At 51.4% G+C, this 19,224-nt stretch overlaps 7 protein-coding genes across 7 annotated transcripts; 4 read left to right on the forward strand and 3 right to left on the reverse strand.

Annotated features, from left to right (window-relative positions):
* Positions 1–320: 320 nt before the first annotated feature.
* On the forward strand, positions 321–7,966 carry Asppvi_007009 (type I polyketide synthase; the record flags this gene model as incomplete). The annotated part of the gene is made up of 8 exons (XM_043302904.1): positions 321–750; positions 822–968; positions 1,126–6,062; positions 6,113–6,450; positions 6,503–6,677; positions 6,731–7,045; positions 7,101–7,394; positions 7,460–7,966. The coding sequence occupies 8 exons, from the start codon at positions 321–323 to the stop codon at positions 7,964–7,966; spliced, it is 7,143 nt and encodes a 2,380-aa protein (XP_043158839.1).
* A 1,380-nt stretch (positions 7,967–9,346) lies between these two features.
* Positions 9,347–9,727, forward strand: Asppvi_007011 (DUF4267 domain-containing protein; the record flags this gene model as incomplete). The annotated part of the gene is made up of 1 exon (XM_043302905.1): positions 9,347–9,727. The coding sequence occupies one exon, from the start codon at positions 9,347–9,349 to the stop codon at positions 9,725–9,727; it is 381 nt and encodes a 126-aa protein (XP_043158840.1).
* Positions 9,728–10,349: 622 nt separating this feature from the next.
* Asppvi_007012 (acylglycerol lipase) lies at positions 10,350–11,302 on the forward strand (the record flags this gene model as incomplete). Its single annotated transcript, XM_043302906.1, has 2 exons — positions 10,350–10,424; positions 10,484–11,302. The coding sequence occupies 2 exons, from the start codon at positions 10,350–10,352 to the stop codon at positions 11,300–11,302; spliced, it is 894 nt and encodes a 297-aa protein (XP_043158841.1).
* A 131-nt stretch (positions 11,303–11,433) lies between these two features.
* On the reverse strand, positions 11,434–12,965 carry Asppvi_007013 (DUF895 domain membrane protein; the record flags this gene model as incomplete). The annotated part of the gene is made up of 4 exons (XM_043302907.1): positions 11,434–11,610; positions 11,657–11,753; positions 11,799–12,840; positions 12,884–12,965. 4 exons carry the CDS (start codon positions 12,963–12,965, stop codon positions 11,434–11,436), a joined length of 1,398 nt encoding a protein of 465 aa, XP_043158842.1.
* Positions 12,966–13,552: 587 nt separating this feature from the next.
* On the reverse strand, positions 13,553–14,493 carry Asppvi_007014 (uncharacterized protein; the record flags this gene model as incomplete). Its single annotated transcript, XM_043302908.1, has 2 exons — positions 13,553–14,090; positions 14,138–14,493. The coding sequence occupies 2 exons, from the start codon at positions 14,491–14,493 to the stop codon at positions 13,553–13,555; spliced, it is 894 nt and encodes a 297-aa protein (XP_043158843.1).
* Positions 14,494–15,059: 566 nt separating this feature from the next.
* Positions 15,060–16,777, reverse strand: Asppvi_007015 (putative methionine permease; the record flags this gene model as incomplete). The annotated part of the gene is made up of 3 exons (XM_043302909.1): positions 15,060–15,198; positions 15,242–15,642; positions 15,689–16,777. 3 exons carry the CDS (start codon positions 16,775–16,777, stop codon positions 15,060–15,062), a joined length of 1,629 nt encoding a protein of 542 aa, XP_043158844.1.
* A 913-nt stretch (positions 16,778–17,690) lies between these two features.
* Positions 17,691–19,092, forward strand: Asppvi_007016 (zinc-binding alcohol dehydrogenase family protein; the record flags this gene model as incomplete). Its single annotated transcript, XM_043302910.1, has 4 exons — positions 17,691–17,936; positions 17,980–18,020; positions 18,065–18,507; positions 18,554–19,092. 4 exons carry the CDS (start codon positions 17,691–17,693, stop codon positions 19,090–19,092), a joined length of 1,269 nt encoding a protein of 422 aa, XP_043158845.1.
* Positions 19,093–19,224: the final 132 nt, after the last annotated feature.

The following is a 19,224-nucleotide window of genomic DNA, read 5'->3' on the forward strand; positions in this document are numbered from 1 at the left end:
GTCCCAAAACGGGTAGTATTGGACGCAGAGTTGAACTGTAATGGAAAAAATGCGACCACTAGGGAGGTTGCAGGCTGCAAGTGATCTTGTTTTCATATGCCGCAAGCGACTCGTGGCAACTCAATGGGCCTGCAAGGAAGGGTACATTACACAGTTTCTTCATATAATGTCGCTGACGGCTTACCCGAGCTATGAGCGTGTCCGAATCCTCTCATATTAAGGCCCAAGACAGACTCACGGGCAAATATTGTACCGACAGGGACAAAAGACCTGTCCAACACCCACTCTAAACACGCAACACTGAGCTTCACAAACCAGAGATGACGCGCCAAAAGAATCAGCAGGACTGCGCCATCGCAACTGGTCCCGAGCCCATAGCGATTGTATCCATGGCGTGTCGCCTTCCCGGTCACTGTCTGTCTCCAGGGTCGCTTTGGGAATTACTCCTGGAGGGACGCATCGCGATGTCCAACTCACCACCAAACTCGCGCTTCGACATCAATGGTCATTTCGATGGGTCGCGAAAGACTCACACCATGGTTTCGCCCGGCGGAATGTTCCTTGAAGACATCGACCTGCACGGCTTTGATGCGCAGTTCTTCAATTTGAACAGAACCGAGGCTATTGCCATGGAACCACAACAACGCCAGCTATTGGAAGTCGTGTACGAATGCCTTGAAAATGGCGGTATAACCCTTGAGGACATATCTGGCAAAGGAATTGGCTGTTTCGTAGCTAGCTATGCAGTTGGTGAGTCGCCTCCAGGCCCTCCTGAACAAGCATCATTGTCTAACACACGGCCAAACTGTCTCGAATACAAGACTTCCAAGACATTCAGGCCCGGGATCCGGCAAACAGAGCCGATGATATCGCCGTGGGTGTTGGTCGCTCCATTCAGAGTAACCGGATTAGCCACTTTTTGAACATAACTGGTCCGAGGCAGGTGGCTCTCCAATGCTCGTTCCACGGTTTACTCTAACATTGGACAATAGTTTAACGATTGACACAGCCTGCTCTGGTGGTTTGGTCTCGTTGGATATTGCCTGTAGATTTCTGGAACTATGGAAGGGGCTATAATCGCCAGCGCCAACATTAACTGCAATCCCGAACATGCTGTCGGGTCAGGATCCCTTAGAGGAACCGTCTCTGAATCTGGAAGATGCCACACGTTTGACGCGAAGGCCGATGGTTACGTCAAGGCCGAGGCTGTCAACTGCATCTTCATCAAGCGACTCAAAGACGCGGTGCGAGACGGTGATCCCATAAGGGCCGTTATTCGGGGTACCTCTTCCAATAGCAATGGCCGGACTCCTGGCATTGCTAGTCCTAGCTCTGAATCCCAGGCATCAGCTATCAGGGCCGCGTATGCTTACGCCGGCATATCGGACTTTCGAACCACGAGCTTTTTGGAATGCCACGGTACCGGAACTCAAGCTGGAGACCCTATCGAAGCAAATGGAGCTGGGATGGTCTTTGCTGCATCACGCGATGATGACGAACCCCTCATCATCGGTTCAATAAAGAGCAACGTTGGACACTCGGAGAATGCAGCTGGTATCTCGTCACTCCTCAAAGCTACCATGGCCGTTGAGTCAGGCCTCATTCCCGGCACCCCATCTTTCATCACACCAAATCCCAACATTGACTTCAGAAAGCTTCGTCTGCTCGTATCGAGATCAGCGTTGAAATGGCCGGAGTCCACAGACTCATATCGACGCGCTAGCATCAACTCGTTCGGCTTCGGCGGTACCAATGCCCACGTCATCATCGACTCGGCAGAGCATTTTATGAGAGATCGAAACATCCAACCTACGCTGGAACATTCAATATCCTATTGCCGTGAACTTGATAGTTTCTTTGACGAAGTCAGTGATGGTGATGTCGAGAAACATACGCCAGCAAGAGGGCCTTTTCGAGTTCTTGTCTTTTCCGCTGCCAGACTGGACTCTGTCAAGTCTTATCTAGCAAGCCTGCGCGCACATTTGACCAACCCAAGCGTGCGTATGAAGATGTCTGACCTCGCCTACACCCTGTCAGATCGAAGAACGAGGCACTACCACCGGGCGTTTGACATCGTGCCGAACAGTGAGTCTGTCAGGAGCGATCATGTTAATCCTGATACTGTCACATTCGGCACGAAGGCTGCGCAGCCGCCAAGAATTGGGTTTGTATTCACAGGACAAGGAGCACAGTGGCCACAAATGGGCCGCGATTTGCTTGACTCTTTCCCCCTGACCGCCGGCCGTATGATCAGGAGACTAGATGCTGCCCTCCAACGCCTCCCCGCCACCGTTAGGCCCAACTGGTTACTCCTCGGGGAATTGACTGAAGAGAGAACACCAGAACATATGCGCCTGCCCGAGTTCGCGCAACCACTGGTCACCGCTCTGCAACTTGCAATCGTGGAAGTTCTCACATCTTGGGGCATTTCCCCTCGAGCTGTTATTGGCCACTCGTCTGGTGAGATTGCAGCCGCTTGTGCTGCCGGATTTCTTACTCCGGAAGAAGCAATTGCAGTCGCATATCTTCGTGGATATGCGGCAAAAGGAACGCCGCAGTCTTTGGAGCCTCTGGGCATGATGGCGGTTGGACTCAGCGCCCACCAAGTCCAGCCGTACTTGGACAGATTCCGCCGACGTGGAAATGCAGACGTACCGCAAATCGCTTGCTACAACAGTCCATTAAGCGTGACGCTTGCTGGCACCGTTACAGCTCTACGTTTAGCCGGAGAGGCGATCAACGCTGACGGTTACTTTACGCGCCTGCTGCAAGTTGATTTGGCCTACCACTCGTCCCACATGGCAGACATTACTAAAACATACGAGAGGCTATTAACGGGCGCCATGGACTGGGAGAAAAAATGCGGACGATCAAATTCAGCCAACATGTACTCATCGGTGATCAACGCAATTCTGGGCTCTGGCACGAACCCTGACGTGGCATACTGGGAGGCGAACATGGTGTCGCCGGTTCGATTCAATGACGCATGTCTAGAAATGATGAAGGACAGAGAAAATGGCGCGGATTTCTTGGTCGAGATCGGCCCAAGTGACGCGCTTGCGGGCCCTATTGAACAGATCCGGAAGACATTACCGGATGGCGGCGCAAATGTTACATACACCTCGGCATCAAAGCGCGGCGCAAATAATCTGCGTGCTCTCTACTCTGTCGCTGGTCAACTTTTCATCAGAGGTGGGGAGGTGTCCCTGTTGAGGGTGAATGCCAGTGAGATTGCCGAAGGGGACACTCTCAGCAGACCATCACTCATTGTCGACTTGCCCAACTATGCCTGGAACCGGTCAACCAAGTACTGGCACGAGAGCCATGCAAGCCAAGAATGGCGTTTCAAGAAATTCATCCATCACGATTTGCTTGGCAGCAAAGTTCCCGGAACGGCCTGGAACATGCCAACATGGAAGAACATCCTGAAGTTGTCGGACCTCCCGTGGCTTAGTGACCACAAAATCGGCTCGGACGTTGTCTTCCCTGCATCGGCATACATCGCCATGGCTATCGAGGCAGTTCATCAATCAATATTGGTTTCTACGACAAAGGATGGAAGGAACCAGATCAACTGTGATGATTACCACTATCAATTGAGGGATGTCAAATTTTCAAAGGCGCTTGTGCTTGACGAGTCAGCCGATGCTCATATAATGCTCACCCTCAGTCCGTCACAGAGCCTTAAGTCAACTTGGCGAAGATTCGAGATCATGTCAACCGCAAGCTCAGATGTTCTACATACTACCAATCACTGTAGTGGCTTTGTTCGCTTACGCAAGGGCCATTTCAAGAATACACCCGCTGCACCGGATGCTCTGACAATGCCCTTAAAATGCGCCACCCCAGGAAAATTGTGGTACAACTCGATGCGGGATGCTGGATACGGCTTTGGGCCAAATTTCCAGAACCATCTTGAGGTTGAGGCAATCTTGGGCCAAGAGAAGAGCCGCTCGTTGGTGGCGCTCAAGGTTCCACCTTCCAAATGGAAGCAGTCTCACTATCCACTGCATCCGGCGGCTATGGATGGCTGCTTCCAGATAGTTTTGCCGTCTCTCTGGCGAGGTGACAGAAGCAGTATCAACAAGCTCTTAGTTCCTGCAGGTATAGACAGCCTGCACGTCGCCGTCTTTCCGCGAGACAGACACCCTGACATCGGTCTTGCTCTTGGGGCGCGAAAGTACCTCGGCCGTGGCAGAATTGATGACCAGGTCCATTTCGCTTCATACTCGTCGGTTTACTGCCCAGCTACTGGCGACGCGATTTTTGATATGAAAGGTCTCAGGCATCACGAACTGGAGATTCCCAACAGTTCTGCCGCGCCATATCCCTTCACTCGACTCGAGTGGAAACCCGACTTTGAACTCTTGAGAGACGGTGAAGCCATCCGCGTGGCCGTCAGAAGAGCAGATGACATACAAAAGTCACCACTACATGCAATCCTTGACTTAATAGCGCACAAATTACCAGAGCTGTCTGTGCTGGAAGTCAACCTAATTCAAGGCGATACCACAAGTGTGTGGCTGGATCAACCAGGGCCAGAGAATGCTACGCGCGCTGCATGCAAAGCATATCACTTTATGAGCAAATACCCAGAGAATGTCCTTGGTGCAGAGAAGTTGTACTCGAGCAACAATAGTGCCAAGATGGCTGTGTCGGACCCCAGTGACAGCAACTTTGAACGCCCAACGGAGACCTTCGATCTCGCTATTGTGAAATCACCGCCGATCTCCAGCGACAAATTAGCCGTTCTTTGCAATAATATCGTTGGTGTTGTTGCCGAGAGGGGGACGGTGGTATTTGTCCTGATGTCAGAGCCACAGAGTGCCGCAACTGAGGCTATAGATATCTTGCCGACGTCATCGGGCGCTTCTGTCTCAACCGCATTGTTCTTCGAGGAGTCCGAACGTTTCAACACGCGATACGTCTATCAAACGGAGTGCGAGACAGTTTTTGTATTGTCCCTCCCAAGTGCTGTCACGGCCAGCGGTGGAGAATGCACGATTGCTCATCTTCCTGGCACGGAAACGTCCGAGGCCATCACCGAGATCTGTCAGCATTTGAGTGGGAAAGGCTGGAAGATTGACGACCATGGGTCATGTTTAGATTCTATTCGGCCCGGAAGTCTCGTTCTTGTTCTGGACGAGCTCATGACACCAGTTCTCACTACTGCTAACGAAGCGCAATGGGATGCCCTCAGAGCATTGGTAGCAAAGGAATGCAACATGGTTTGGGTTACGCAGGGCTCCCAGATGACTGTAACCAACCCGCACGCTTCAGTCACCCAGGGCCTTTTCCGAAGCATTCGATCTGAAGAGCCGCTGCTCAACATCATTACGCTCGATGTCGAATCCAGTGCTTGTGTTGCGGCTGGGACAATCTCTACAGCTATTGATTCCGTCCTCCAGCAGGCTCAGAAGAAGCCGGCTCATAAGAGAAATGACTTCGAGTATGCTGAACGAAAAGGCATCCTCCATATACCCAGATTTCTTCCAGACGAGAAATTGAACAACTCTCAAATGCAGGACACACCTACTGCACTAGCTGACCTTCATGGCTCGAAGTCTACCATCCGTTTGGTTACCGGCACGCGCGGCCATATCGATTCTTTGCGATGGGCAGAGGTTGGAATGGAACTTGAGACACCCCTGAAGCCTGGGTACATAGAGGTTGAGATATACGCATCTAGTCTCAACTTCAAAGATGTTATAGTTGCGATGGGGATCATCCCCGAGAACGAAAGCCTTCTCGGCCTTGACGGGGCTGGCATCATTACTCGCGTGGGACCGGGTATTGCTGATCGGCATATTGGCCAGCGAGTTGCAGTGTTCGAACGAGGTACGCTGGCTAATCGTGTCATCACACGTAGGGAGTACACAATGGTTCTTACGGACAGCATGTCCTTTGAAGAAGGAGCCAGCATGCCTGTGGTTTTTATCACAAGTATGGAAGCTCTGCTCCGACTTGCTGGTATTCGAAAAGGGCAGAAGGTCCTCATTCACTCAGCTGCCGGTGGAATTGGCATTGCCAGCATCCAGCTTTGTMAGTACAAGGGATGCGAGGTGAGGTTAACCAGCCGAGTTTATCACGCGATCTGCTGACGTTCGGTCAGGTATATACAACCGTTGGATCACAGGAGAAAAGGGAGTTTCTCCAAAAGACATTCAACATTCCCAATGACCATATATTCTCCTCGCGAGACATCTCGTTTGCTAGTCAAATTCTGGCCGCAACCGACGGTTACGGTGTTGACGTCATTTTGAACTCTCTCACTGGTGAGCTTCTGGAGGAGAGCTGGCGCATCATCGCCGCTGGGGGGGTTATGGTCGAGATTGGAAAGCAGGATATTCTCGAGCGCAGTACCCTACCCATGGAGCCGTTCGCGCGGAATGCCTCATTCCGTGCTCTCGACTTATCGCTCACAACCTTCTCCAAAGAAGTCATCGGACAGTAGGTAACATATGAGCTGCGGAAATACGCAAGCAGGCTGACCTTTGCATAGGCATCTTGACCACCTCTACAAGCTTGTAAAACAGGGCGATTTGAAGCCTATCGAACCCATCAAAATTGTTCCGGTCAAAGAAATTCGGGAGGCGTTTCGATTACTCGGGAGCGGGAAACATATCGGGAAATTAGTGATTTCCAATGGTAGCCCGGAGAACAGCACTCACGTTCCAGTAAGTGTTCGCAGAGACGCCAGTTTGCTTACACTACATTGACCACCCCTCAGGTTCATCCACTTAAGCGAAGTTTGGCGCAATGCTTGGATGCTGATGTTTCGTATCTACTGGTTGGTGGCCTCAAAGGACTCTGCGGAAACTTGGCTGTCTGGCTTGCCAAAAACGGTGCCAAACATCTAGCCGTTATCACTCGTAGCGGCTACCAGGACGACAGATCGCAGACGGTCATCCGGGACATTGAAGCCCAGGGATGTGAAATCAGCTTGCTCACGGGTGACGTGACACGCGAGGGTGACGTACGTCGCTGCTTTGCGACAGTCACTCCGCCCATTGGGGGAATTGTGCAAGGGGCGATGGTGTTGAGGGTAAGCCTTCTGGCCCTGTGCACATATGTTAATCATTCTCTAATCTGTGTCACAGGACCGCATGTTCGGCTCAATGACACACCAAGAGTACCACGAGGCGCTCTCTTGCAAAGTCCAAGGAACTTGGAATCTGCATAAAGTCTCAGTGGAGCTCAACATGTCACTGTCATTCTTCACCATGTTGTCCTCAATCTCCGGAATTGTGGGCCAGAAAGGCCAGGCTAACTACTCGGGTGCAAATACATTTTTAGATTCATTGGCAGTTTACAGACGCAGTCTTGGACTGCCCGCCTGCTCGGTCGATCTGGGCATTGTGGAGGGCATTGGATATCTTGCCGAGCACGACAATGTGCTAAGCAGCTGACTCGGAATGCGGACACTTGGGCTCCCATTAATGAAGCCAGGCTTCGACAGATTTTTGAACTCGTTACATATCAGCAGGAGAAGGATTCTACTCGGCAACCCAATCCGCTCAGTGCGAGTCAAATGGTTACTGGCATTCGCATTCCAATCCCCAGCGACGCGGAAATACTGCGGGACGCCCGGTTTTCAGGCCTGCACATACTTAGCGGCCAAGATGAATGCAGGTCGAGAACCGGATTTGACAATGACGACAGAGAACTGCAGACTCTCCTCGGGGCCCTTCAGAGTAAGACGTCACACGCAAATTCACTGCTCCCTACTGCAGTGAGGATTGCAAATGTCAAGTTCAGCAAGCTTCTTCGGCTAGCAGAACCTATGGATCCTAGTCGCCCCATGAGCATCTATGGTTTGGATTCACTGGTGGCGGTGGAGTTCCGCAACTGGGCGCGCACTACGTTAGGTGCAGAGCTTTCGACACTGGAGATCACCAATGCTTCGAGTTTGACGTCACTCGGTGAGAAGCTGATTGCGAAAGCTCTTGCGGCGGCCGTTACTTAAATTAGTTTATACACTAGGTTCTCTTCCAACTGTTGGATTCCTTGCTTAATAGAGGGCTTCGACTTGATGCTTGCACACGTACTGTGTGATAGCGATTCGGTCCTCCTTGTGCTCTGTTAACCGTTCACTCCCACTGTCCGTGAACCTGCCAGGTGTTGGAGGTCATATCACCCAACGTCCCCACAGACGGCCCCATAGTTTCTCTGTACTCAGCACACCTTCGCCCCCAGAGCTCTACATATTCTCTGCATTGGCCGTCCGCTCCCGGAAAACCAACCTACCTACAAGGGAAGGTGACCGAAGTCTATTATTAGGGACAAAGCGCTGCTGGCCTGCTCCACAAATAAGGCGAGTTGGAGATCAAAAAGCAACGGGGTCCGTCTTATTAAACAAATGGTTGCATGGCTGCCTGAGGAACGAGAGACGGCTCGGCGGTTGATGGAGCATCCGTTCCTCAATGACTGATGGGACGGCGGACTGCGCAAGTATTACGCTCTTCTGTCCACCAGAATTTGGCCTTCCTTCGAGAACATGGACGACTCGAGTGACTATGCAAAGAAAATACAAATAGTCCTTCAGAAGGCAGACTCAATTACCTCTACTATTGGCCTCCGGTCTGCCTTTTACAGAAGCTTAGGTACTTGTCAACATATCGGCCCTGGCTCTTTAAGCAAGATATATCTCGACCCGACAGCCAGAACTAAATAGTAGTAGACATCTGTTCTGCAGAAAGGAAGCAAAGTACATAGATTCATACAGCTGGATGCAATACCAGTGCAAATGTTTGTACTCTTGAATACTTTCAGGTACCCTTATATGAAACGCTAAGGATTCCTCCTGGAAGATCATATTAATCATCCTTATAAGGCAAAAAGATGGCCCCTAATCTAGCTCTATTAATCATTGATGTCGGTTATGGCCCAGCAGTATCTTCAAGGGCGCGTTGGTGGAAACCGGTGGGAGAATGGGGTGGTGATATTAGATTCACGGACTGAGATCGTCCATGTGAACATCATGTGGCTCTGGGCATATCCTCAGGTGAACAGTCGAACAGATGTTATGGAACTACAACAACTCCTTTATGATCCTCCACAAGATCTCCTCGCTGGTACTCCGTACAGCTCACTATGTACCCGACAAAGTGGGGCCATTTAGGTGTTAACTCTTCACCAATAGGGTTATGACACTTATTATCTTGGCAACCTGGCAAGCGTATTCGATGTCGTAATAATACTCCATATTATATTAACCCCTTCCTCGCAGCGCCAAGTTCTGGGCTTACTGGTCCAAGCTTAGACTCCACTCTCATCACTTTCTGTCAAGTCAACGTAGCTTTAATGTGAACTATTCTATCACGACGACTTTATAAAATCATTCACCATGACACACCCCATCATCTTCAACAGCAGCCTCGGCCTAGGCATAATGCTCATCTCACTCGGCATGAATGCTACGCTGCGTCCCAACAATCACCTCAAAAGCCTTGGCTTCCCTGTGCCTAGCGATCCCCAGGCCAAGACGTTCAGCCACGCGCTCATGCGTATTTGGGGCGTGCGGAACATATCTGTCGGCCTCCTCGTCGCCCTCTTGTGGACTACTGGTGATGAGAGGCTATTGGGCAAGGGCTTGTGTGTAGCTCTGAGCCTACCCATCACTGATGGTTTTGTTAGTCGGTTGGTTGTTGGAGGCGGCGAGCTGCAACATTGGGTGTTTCCGCCTGTACTTCTGGTTATGATTGCTGGTTTGTTTGGATGGTTTTGATTATGTTGGCGTGGAGAATAACCTACTTGCTGTGATTTGATATTGCTTCTCTACTGTTGAAATGTACCAATTGCATATATGAGCGTCCCATTCCATGTTCAGCTCCCTGACCGAGCCGGGTTCTCGCTCAGGCGGGCACACTATGCAGGCATTCTACCCCGTATACACTAAACCCCACGCAGGCATTCGCGCCGTCTTTTGTAATTTCCTTGAGGCACGACCCCAGTTTACTACAACTGGGCCGGAAAGGAGAGCCAAGGAGCTGACACCGGCTTAGTCGCCTATTTATTGAGCTCTAAGTCGCAGTTGGTGGGTCGCGATGGCTCTCACCAACATTCGGTTGATTGTATGAGACTGATAATCTATAGTATAAACATTTGCACTGGTATTGCATCCAGCTGTATAATTCTCCCTACTGCATACAAATCCTCCAGAAATGGATCTTTCTCGTGATAGGTCAGCGACGGATCCCGTGACTGCGCCTTGCACGTGCCGTGGACAGCCTCGGATCTCCCTCAGCATCAGCAGCTGAACGAGCTGAGATATTCCAGATTGGCTTCGATTTATTTCTGATCAAAGTGCTTCATCGCATCGTCCATCAGAAACACATCAAATCCGCAAGATGACCGACGTCACAATCACCGAAAGCCACTTCAAGCTCCCTGATGGGCTAGAGGTCTACCACAAAACATGGGCTGTCCGTTTGCTCCCTGCTGCCATTGACCGTGCTTGGCACTAAACTGATGTCTGCCACAGCCGACGACACCGCCGGTCGCAAAACTGATCCATTTTCATGGCTTCAGTGACCACATGAACAATACTTATGATCTGTTTCCCTCGTTAGCCCGCCGTGGAATTTTCTGCACGGGAATCGACCAACGTGGTTGGGGTCGGTCGGCCCAGACAAAAGCCGACCGTGGAAACACAGGCCCGACCGCCGCCGTCCTGGCCGACATGGCCGCATTCATCGAGGCTCAGTTCGAGGTGCCGCCAGATGTCCCCGTCTTTGTGATGGGCCATTCTATGGGCGGCGGTCTGGTGGCCACGCTGGCCTCGACACCCAAGTATCAAGAGCTCGTCTCCCGACTCCGGGGCATCATGCTCGAGGCCCCGTTCATCGGGCTCGACCCGAAGCAGAAACCCAGTATCATTACCGTACTCCTGGGTCGGCTGGCCGGACGGCTCCTACCGCGGTTCCAACTCGTCCAACCCATGAAGGTCGAGACGATTGTGCGTGATCCCGTCGTGCAGAAGACGCTCAAGGAGGATCCCCTCAACCACACCACTGGCACGCTGGAAATGTTTGCCAATATGCTCGACCGGGCGGCTGACCTGACCTCGGGCAAATTGGTGCTCAATGATGGCATCAAGTCGGTGTATGTGGCTCATGGGACGGCGGACCAGGTTACTAGCTACGATGCCAGCAAGCACTGGTTCGACGCGCAGACTGGCAAGGTCGCCGACCGCAAGTTCAAGTCCTACGAGGGATGGAGTCATCTGCTGCATGCAGACCTGCCTGAGAACCGACAGGTCTTTGCCGATGATATTGCAGACTGGATTTTAGCGAGATTGTAGTCTGAATAGCCGTCGACATTTTGCGTTTTATTTGATATTGTTGCATGTATATGAGGCGCTTCGCCATTGCGTGAGCAAGCCGTGCCATTCGTCAGACATTCTATATATACCTCTCGATAGAGAATACATGTTTATTCTTGCGAATCACTGTCAATCCGCCGAGTCTCTCGTTCGACCTTCCTATCTCCCAGAGACACTCCAATCTCCTTGATCACGAGCCAYGCAGGCAGAAGCGCGATAGCCCACAAACCAAAATTCAGGTAGGTGCTGCCAACAGAGCTCATGATCTTGACACTGTCCAGACCATACTACAAAAATTAGCAAGTATCGCACCGTCAGACGAAGTGGACATACCGATACAGCCTGCGAGGCCGACTCTGTCCCACGCAGGAGACTGGCCATCCGGACAACCTCTTCTTCATCCGATGCCAGATTGCCGACGACAAAGAAACTGACCTTGTTAGCACGAATTCAAGGACGGAGACAAGGCACATACAGATACATGTAATTGAGCTGAAAGCCCGCAACCCAGAACAAGTACAGCGCAAAGCCTCGCCCAAAGCCAGCATCCGCCCAGTCATACGTCGGCAGCGTACGATGGTACTCCGTCACGATGACCGTCGCCCAAACCCACCATGCACCCTGCAGACCAAGCACAACGAAAAAGGCCGCCCGGCTTCGCGACCGTAGCGACAGCTTCTGATTGTCGAGGAAGGCTCCGAGCAGATTACCCGCGGTCAAGGCGATGATTCCGGACAGGAACGAGCCGAGGGCACGAGCCCGCACGGAGAACCACAGCGACAGAAACGTGAACATAATCGCCTCGGTGAACACGGCCTGCACGATGAGTGGGACGATCAACAGAAAGTCCCGGCGGATGAACAGCTTTGCCATAGCCTTGAGCTCGTACAGCGGACTGTGCGAGATACGCAGTCGGACGGGGAGACCATCTGTTCGCTGCACCCGGGATGGCTTGTTCAGKAGCAAGCCTGCGAAGGGACCTAAAGCCTGTAACGCAATAAACACCAGGTAGACCGAGTACGAGACGCTCCCGGCCTTCGACCGGCTCGAATTGATGCCCAGGTTGATCGCGCCGCCCAGGATCTGGCCCCCAACGCGGAAACTCAGCCAGAAGCCCAGGAACCGCCCTTGATTGTGTGGCTCCGGATACGACAGCGCAATTGCCCCTTCCGCCATCCAGAAGAGCCCGGCCGACAGACCGCACAGCGCTGCCCCGAGCAGGACGAACCATTCGTTCCCGAAGCGGTTGTTCGTATACAGCCCTGCAGCATACGGAGCGTAACCCATGGTCCCGATCACGAGGGTCCATTTGATGCCGACAAGTCGCACGACCGCACTGCCGAAGAAGCAGGTCACCACCATTAGACAGAATGTCAGTGCGTTGGCGGCGTTGACGAGGTAGGGCTTCTCTGCGCCCCCTGCGCCGAGCGAATTCATGGCGCCCCAGATGCCGGGGGCGAGGAAGTTGCAGATACCCAGGATGAGGGCATTGTAGAAGGTTGAGCGGTACCATTTGACTGTTTCGTTAGAGAGGACAAGCGTACTGTAGGGGTGACTTACCGGGATACTTCTTTGGTTCGGGCGATAGGCTGCGCGCAACCTCTTCGTCTGCGGGACGAACTTCTTTCTCGGGCGCAGTCATTTTGATGTTGCTAGAGTTCCAGGTGATGTATGACCTTGTTCGTATGTGGTATGCGCTGCTTTATATATCTAGCCGGCGATGGCGAATATCACGAATCATCAATGCAGATTGTTGCCCTCCAGGTAACAAACCATGTAGAGCTATCATGATAAGGTAAATTATACGAAAGCTTAAATTGATAGATACAGTTGCGTCGACGTTATTCATGGCCAAATCTCCGAGCCAAGAGTTCGAAGTAATGTTGTTTTTTGCCAGGCGGATTACGTGCTCGCACGGCATTTTAGCAGGGATGATCAATATGAGGKGAGTGCACTCCAGTAACAATTGCTTCTATCCTACGAGTGAATCCTTGAAATGAAAATTACGAGGCTTGATCTACCTCCTTACTTCGCAGAAAAGTGCATGCCTAAGGGTGGCTGCACCTGGCTCGAGCATATGCTAATACTAAGTCATTCTAATTGAAGTTATCTCAGAAGATATCCACAGTACAGTCTGTTAAATCACATTGTCATATAAGCCACAAGAAAGAATGGACAACTACGGTATGGATCTCCTTGCCTTACTGGCAGGACCAGACCCAAGGCAATCTACTCACGATCCTCCGGATGAAAGACCAATGCCCGAACCTCGATACTCTCCCTTGACGCCTCTCCCTCCGTCGCTGGATCAACAAAAGCAGAATGAGGTACCCTCCTCGCCCGTCCATCCGTCTTGGAGTCAAAGCACTTGATCAGCGTCACCAGCTCCGGAGGCTGCGCGTACCGGAAGTACCACTTGAAGCCCGGATTCGGTTTCACCCCGTACGTCTCGCCCACCCGGTTCGGGTAGATGAGTTTGGTCGGGACGAGGTCACTATCTGGGACGGAGTGCGCGTCTGCGACAGCAAGCGGATCCTTGAGGATGGTTCGGATCGGCCGCCAGACGTTGATGATCTGGTATCGGCCCTTGAGGAGTTCGGGGGCTTCATCGGGGAGATGGTAAGAGACCCGGTCCTTGCTTGCCGAGTAGGACTGGTCGATGTGGACGCGCTGGACGGGCCCGCGGAGTTGAGCGGCGACGGTGCGTTCGTCTTTGGGTTTGCGGCGGATTGTATGGTCGAAGATGAAGACTTTGGATGCACCGGTACTGATTTGGTGTCAGTAGCTTCCATTGAGGAGGGCAGTCAGACTCACGCATCTTTGAGCAGCTGCTCTACCTCGGGATAGTACTCCCCTTTGATCTTCTCATCGTCGACAAAGTCCTTCTCCTTGCTTTCGTGGTAGTAGAACTGGAACCCGTTATTGTCCAGTGTGTACTCTAGCTCGTGGCCGCTGACGTCGTGGATGGTAACGGGCAGCGTCACCGAAGGTCGGTCGTAGGTCTCTGGCTTGCCGACGTAGGACGGAGCCGGGGGAGAGCCGTCCTCGTTTTCCTTCAGGAAATTAAGTGTGGTCTGCACATGATGCGGTGCGTTTGCAGTCGGAAGGAGAGACGTTTTCTGAGCTTGAGGCTCATGGATAGTTGGGAGCTGAACAGCTGCTGATGCCATGTCGATATCCTTCACTTGCAATTGTTTCTGAATTTGATTAATAGTGATGGTATCAATTAGCCATTCCGTAGCTGGTCTTATATCACGAAGTTCTCTTGCGGGGTATGCATTTGTCAGACCAGCACGTCATGGCTGCGAGTCGAGCATCATCTTAGAAAGAACCAGATGCTGAGAAATAGGAAATACGCCGATTGGCTCTGACAGACCCTGTGATTGATGTGCTGCTCTGCAGGATGTTGTAGATCATCGAACCGACATGTGATGCTTGCAGATGGCAAATGAAAGCCTCGCGATGCATTTATAATATACCATTGCATTTCTAATCAGGCCGTCCTATACGAGGCTTCACGGATATTCCTCTGTGTGCCAGTCAGACCGGAAAACGGCCAGTTCCTACTGACCTACATCTAACAGATTGTTGTCTTTGTATTGAATCTAAACGGGGATCACCTGTGTTCGTAGCAAGAACTGGATGTGGTCAACTTTACAGCCGCACGGCTACAAGTCTAGTCTGGGATGATGTCTTTCCGAGAAGATTGCAAGTTTATTTAGATCACTGAGAGTAGCTAGAGAATATACGACGGCACAAGCTTCGTAATACTCGTCCCATCATCCAGCACATCCACCTCTTCTTCCAGTTTGTATCCTCCCCATCGTGGAAGGAGGACTGTCCAAATATACCAATAGATCACCCCAAAGAGTAGACTGTATCTGTCAGCCAATCCCTTGAACAGGAGGACAGACTTACATTCCAACACCCACGATCGCATATGTTGCGTAGAAAAAATCCACATCGCCCTTTCTGTCCGGAGGAGGAATAAACGGCGCCGCCAGTAAAGCAACGCAGACGATGATTCGAAGCCAGACCGCAGGAAGCCATGCTTTGAATGGTCGTGGCAGATTAGGCTGACGTCGCCTCATGATCAAGAGGCCAACTGCAATAGCCAAGGCAAATATCTGGCCTGGATAGCCTTCGACATCTAGAATGAAGCTGTACACGTCTCCGGGAGGGGGAAGTACAATCACCATGAGCGAAGGAATGTAGTGCACAATCAATCCTCCCAAAGGAGAGTTAAACGGGCGAGATGATGAGAGCATGGAGGAGAAAGGCAGAAAGCCCTGTCGAGCAATCTCCTGATTCACCCGAGCCTATCCACGTCATCTACTGTACTTTGAAGACATTGAGTAAACTTACCCAGGCAAAGGTGACCACCATAACATTTCCCGCGGCGGAGATGGCAATCGCCAGAGGAAACAAGGTCCTGCCAACATGCGGCCCGAAAACGCGTTCGAACAGGAGAGCCCCAACGAGTTCACCACTGTTCTTGATCTCCTCGATTGGGACGACGAGAAAGTAGGAGATGTTTGCCAACAGGTAAAGACAACAAGCAGTAACGAGAGCGGACGGACACACAGATTTGACCGTCCGGACCGGGTCCTGAACCTCATTGAGGACGTTGTTCACATTACTGAGCCCAGCATACGAGTAGAACACTTTGAAAAGCGATGTTGAAAGCAAGCTCCAGCTCCAATTCGACCCTTCCCATAGATTGTCCCACAGAAAGACGTCGTATCCAGTCCTATCCACATCATTCGACACGGAAATGGGCTGTTCTTCAGGTCGAAAGAGTATCACCCAGAGCCCTGTGAGTGTCATCGCAGCGATCATGAAAATCTTCATCCATCCCAGCAGGTTCTGTATCCATATGCCGGTTTTAAGGAAACACCCGTGGACAATGGTAATTGCGGTCATAAGCCCCGCAGCTAGAGCCTTTTGCTGGTACTCCGTCGGCTCAATGCTGAGAGCAAACAGTGTGTACTTGGAGAATATAATGCAGTTGCTTGCCGTAAAGCCCAACAGAACCGCCTGAACGGCGATCAACGTCGACGCCAGAAATCGAGGACGCCGATACGTATACTCGAGATACACCTTGTCGCCACCAGATCGCGGGAGCATACAGCCAAACTCCATCGACACAGCCAGGCCGCATGCTGCCAGAACCGTCCCCACGAGCCATACCAGCAGCGCCAACCCGACGCTTCCGACCGACTTCACGATTGAGCCTGGAGTTGCAAAGATACCGCTGCCGATGACGCGCGATATTACCAAGATATATGCGCTCGTCCATGTGAGATTGCGGCCATAAGTGGCGGTCTCGGGGATTGTGCTGCGGCTAGACACAGGACGTCCATTTGGCCTGATGTCTTGAATAGACTCGTAGGAGATCGTTTCATACAGAGCAGATGTGGGGTTTAGGAGTGGTTGATATTCAGAATCATCCATTTTGTATACTTTAGCAGCAGCATCAGAGTCCATCATATCTATCTCACGCACCGATTTTATCTGGATCCTGTCTTGGAGCTACATATAAGCTGCCTGGTGTAACATACTTCCAGGCACGCCATTGTCGGCCGCGGTTGTCTACATCCCACCTGCATTAATAATGCTGACTGACCGTGAGAGCTTTAATATCCCTGCAGATTCCATTCATAGACTCCTCTCGTAGACGGATAAGGAGTTCAAGGACTCCGAGTGTGTCCTGTACGTGATCACAAAGTTTACCTTGACTGTACAGTATTTAGTAGACTTATGCTGCCCATGATGCTGTCGATGAAATTGGCTTAACCTGCTAAACAACATTTGCAAATTTGAATTTTGTGTATCGTGGATGCGTCCTGATTCTCTGAGTCTTCTGCTATCAGCGCCATCATCAGCGCTAATCACATCATCGCGGGCTTTGCAGATGATTTGGAGAAGCCGTATTCCTGATCCTGAGATAACAGTCAACCAACCCCATAGCGACTACCTGGATGGCGAGAAGAGTATCATAATGGCGAAACCACGTTTTGATCCACCAGGATGAAAGTTAGGAGCATTCTGTCGACCGAGAAACTGGACGAAGCCTGTTGTGAGGATGTGCCTCGTCTCCTGAACCAGATTTGTGCTTTTATCACGCCATCTTAACCCCGCCATGCGCCATATACCAATTTTCTTGGAGAGCAATGAGACATGACAATCCACTGGAGTATAGTTGCCGAGTCATGAATCAATAATTGATGGGGAAGACGGATAATATTTGGTCAATGTATAAGCGCACGGCGTCGTAGTAGTAGTAGTATTCTAATATACATATTCTCTATCAACAAAATACCCTCGACTGTGCGCCACAACAGCGGAGTCATTTTACCCTGACAAAATGACTACAGTATCTACTTATGTCCAAGCCAGTCGCCTGGAAGAACCGCTCTTCCATCGCCATTTGTCTGCGGGAAAAGCACCAGGGCCTACCGTCACCCCCCGATTCGACGTCGCATCAGCCACCAAACAGCAAAAGAAGACAAGACAGAGCGCCCTGTTATTGAAGGGTGTAGGGGAGCAATATACCCTTGTGGCAGATCATGACATCCCTATAGTTGCCCACAAAGATGAGATCTTAGTCAAGGTACCGATTTCGCCGATTTCGCCGAATATTCTAACGTCTCTAGATCATCGCCATTGGGTTGAATCCCATCGATTGGAAAGGGCCGTAAGTAACGATGCCTTCCTAAAAGACCGTTTCTGACATTTCAGTGCATACAACTTCGGAATCCCAGCCCTCCCATGGATCAACGGCCGTGACCTAGCTGGCGAGGTCATCCAGGTGTCCGACGGCTGTTCCCGTCTTCGAGTCGGTGATATCGTTCTGGTTCCGTCCACGGATTATCGGGATATTCGCAAGGCTGCCTTTCAGGAATATGCCGTAGCAACGCATTTCAACGCTGCTCGAATTCCGCCGACGGGTAATGTACATGCCTCTGCGTCCTTGGGGGTAGCGTTTATTGCAGCTGCTCTGGCACTGGGGGTCTCATTTGGGTTAGAATTTGGTCGCATTCAAAGATGTCCTGGACCAAATCTTCCTAAAGTCATGTTGCAGATCGACCGCAATGAACTGCCGCGAGATATCAGGGACGAGTGCTTTCAATCATCGAAAGCGGAACGAATAGCGCCAGGAAATTGGCTTGCAATCTGGGGAGGTGAGCTGACCCCATCTCTGCAATGGCGCTCGGCTAATGAAGTCAGCATCCACGACGACGGGATATATCACTCTACAGCTTGCCAAACTAGCGGGTTTGAGAGTCATTTGCGTGGCTGATGTAGCTCGACATGGGGCCAGACTTGTCGATGCGGGAGCAGACCTACTCGTCGATCGCCACGATACCGCAAGGGCTGTAGAGATCATCCGCGGCGTAACGAGGGGAAAGCTGCGATATGCTATTGATATCGTGGGAAGAGATACAGCAACTCTGCTGCAGCAGACACTTGATGCTTCCGTGCACGATGATGGCTCGCATGCGCATCTGCTGGGGCTGACTGGGCTGCCCAAAGAGAGGGACAGCAGGATCATCTACCATACCGTTCCAATTAAATTGTTCCATAGCTCTCCTGCAGTGGGTGAGACTATGGTGACTTGGCTTGAGGAGCTGCTACAAACAGAGACGATTCGATTGCCAGAGATTATACTGGCAGACGGTGGGCTGGAGGGTATCAACGCCTCGTTGGAGCTCTTGAGACAGGGCAAGGCGTCAGGCAAGAGAATTGTCATGAATCTAGGACGGTAGTCGACATTCTATGCATATATAGAGAGCAATTCCAGATAGATATTCAAGATACATAAGATTCCTAATTCTACTGTCTGGTCTCCGCAGCTTCTCATTACAATTGCTACCTGGAACGGCTGGTAATCAGCATAC

This window comes from Aspergillus pseudoviridinutans (assembly GCF_018340605.1).
Source record: "Aspergillus pseudoviridinutans IFM 55266 DNA, scaffold_4, whole genome shotgun sequence".
In the NCBI taxonomy this organism is placed as follows: domain Eukaryota; kingdom Fungi; phylum Ascomycota; class Eurotiomycetes; order Eurotiales; family Aspergillaceae; genus Aspergillus; species Aspergillus pseudoviridinutans.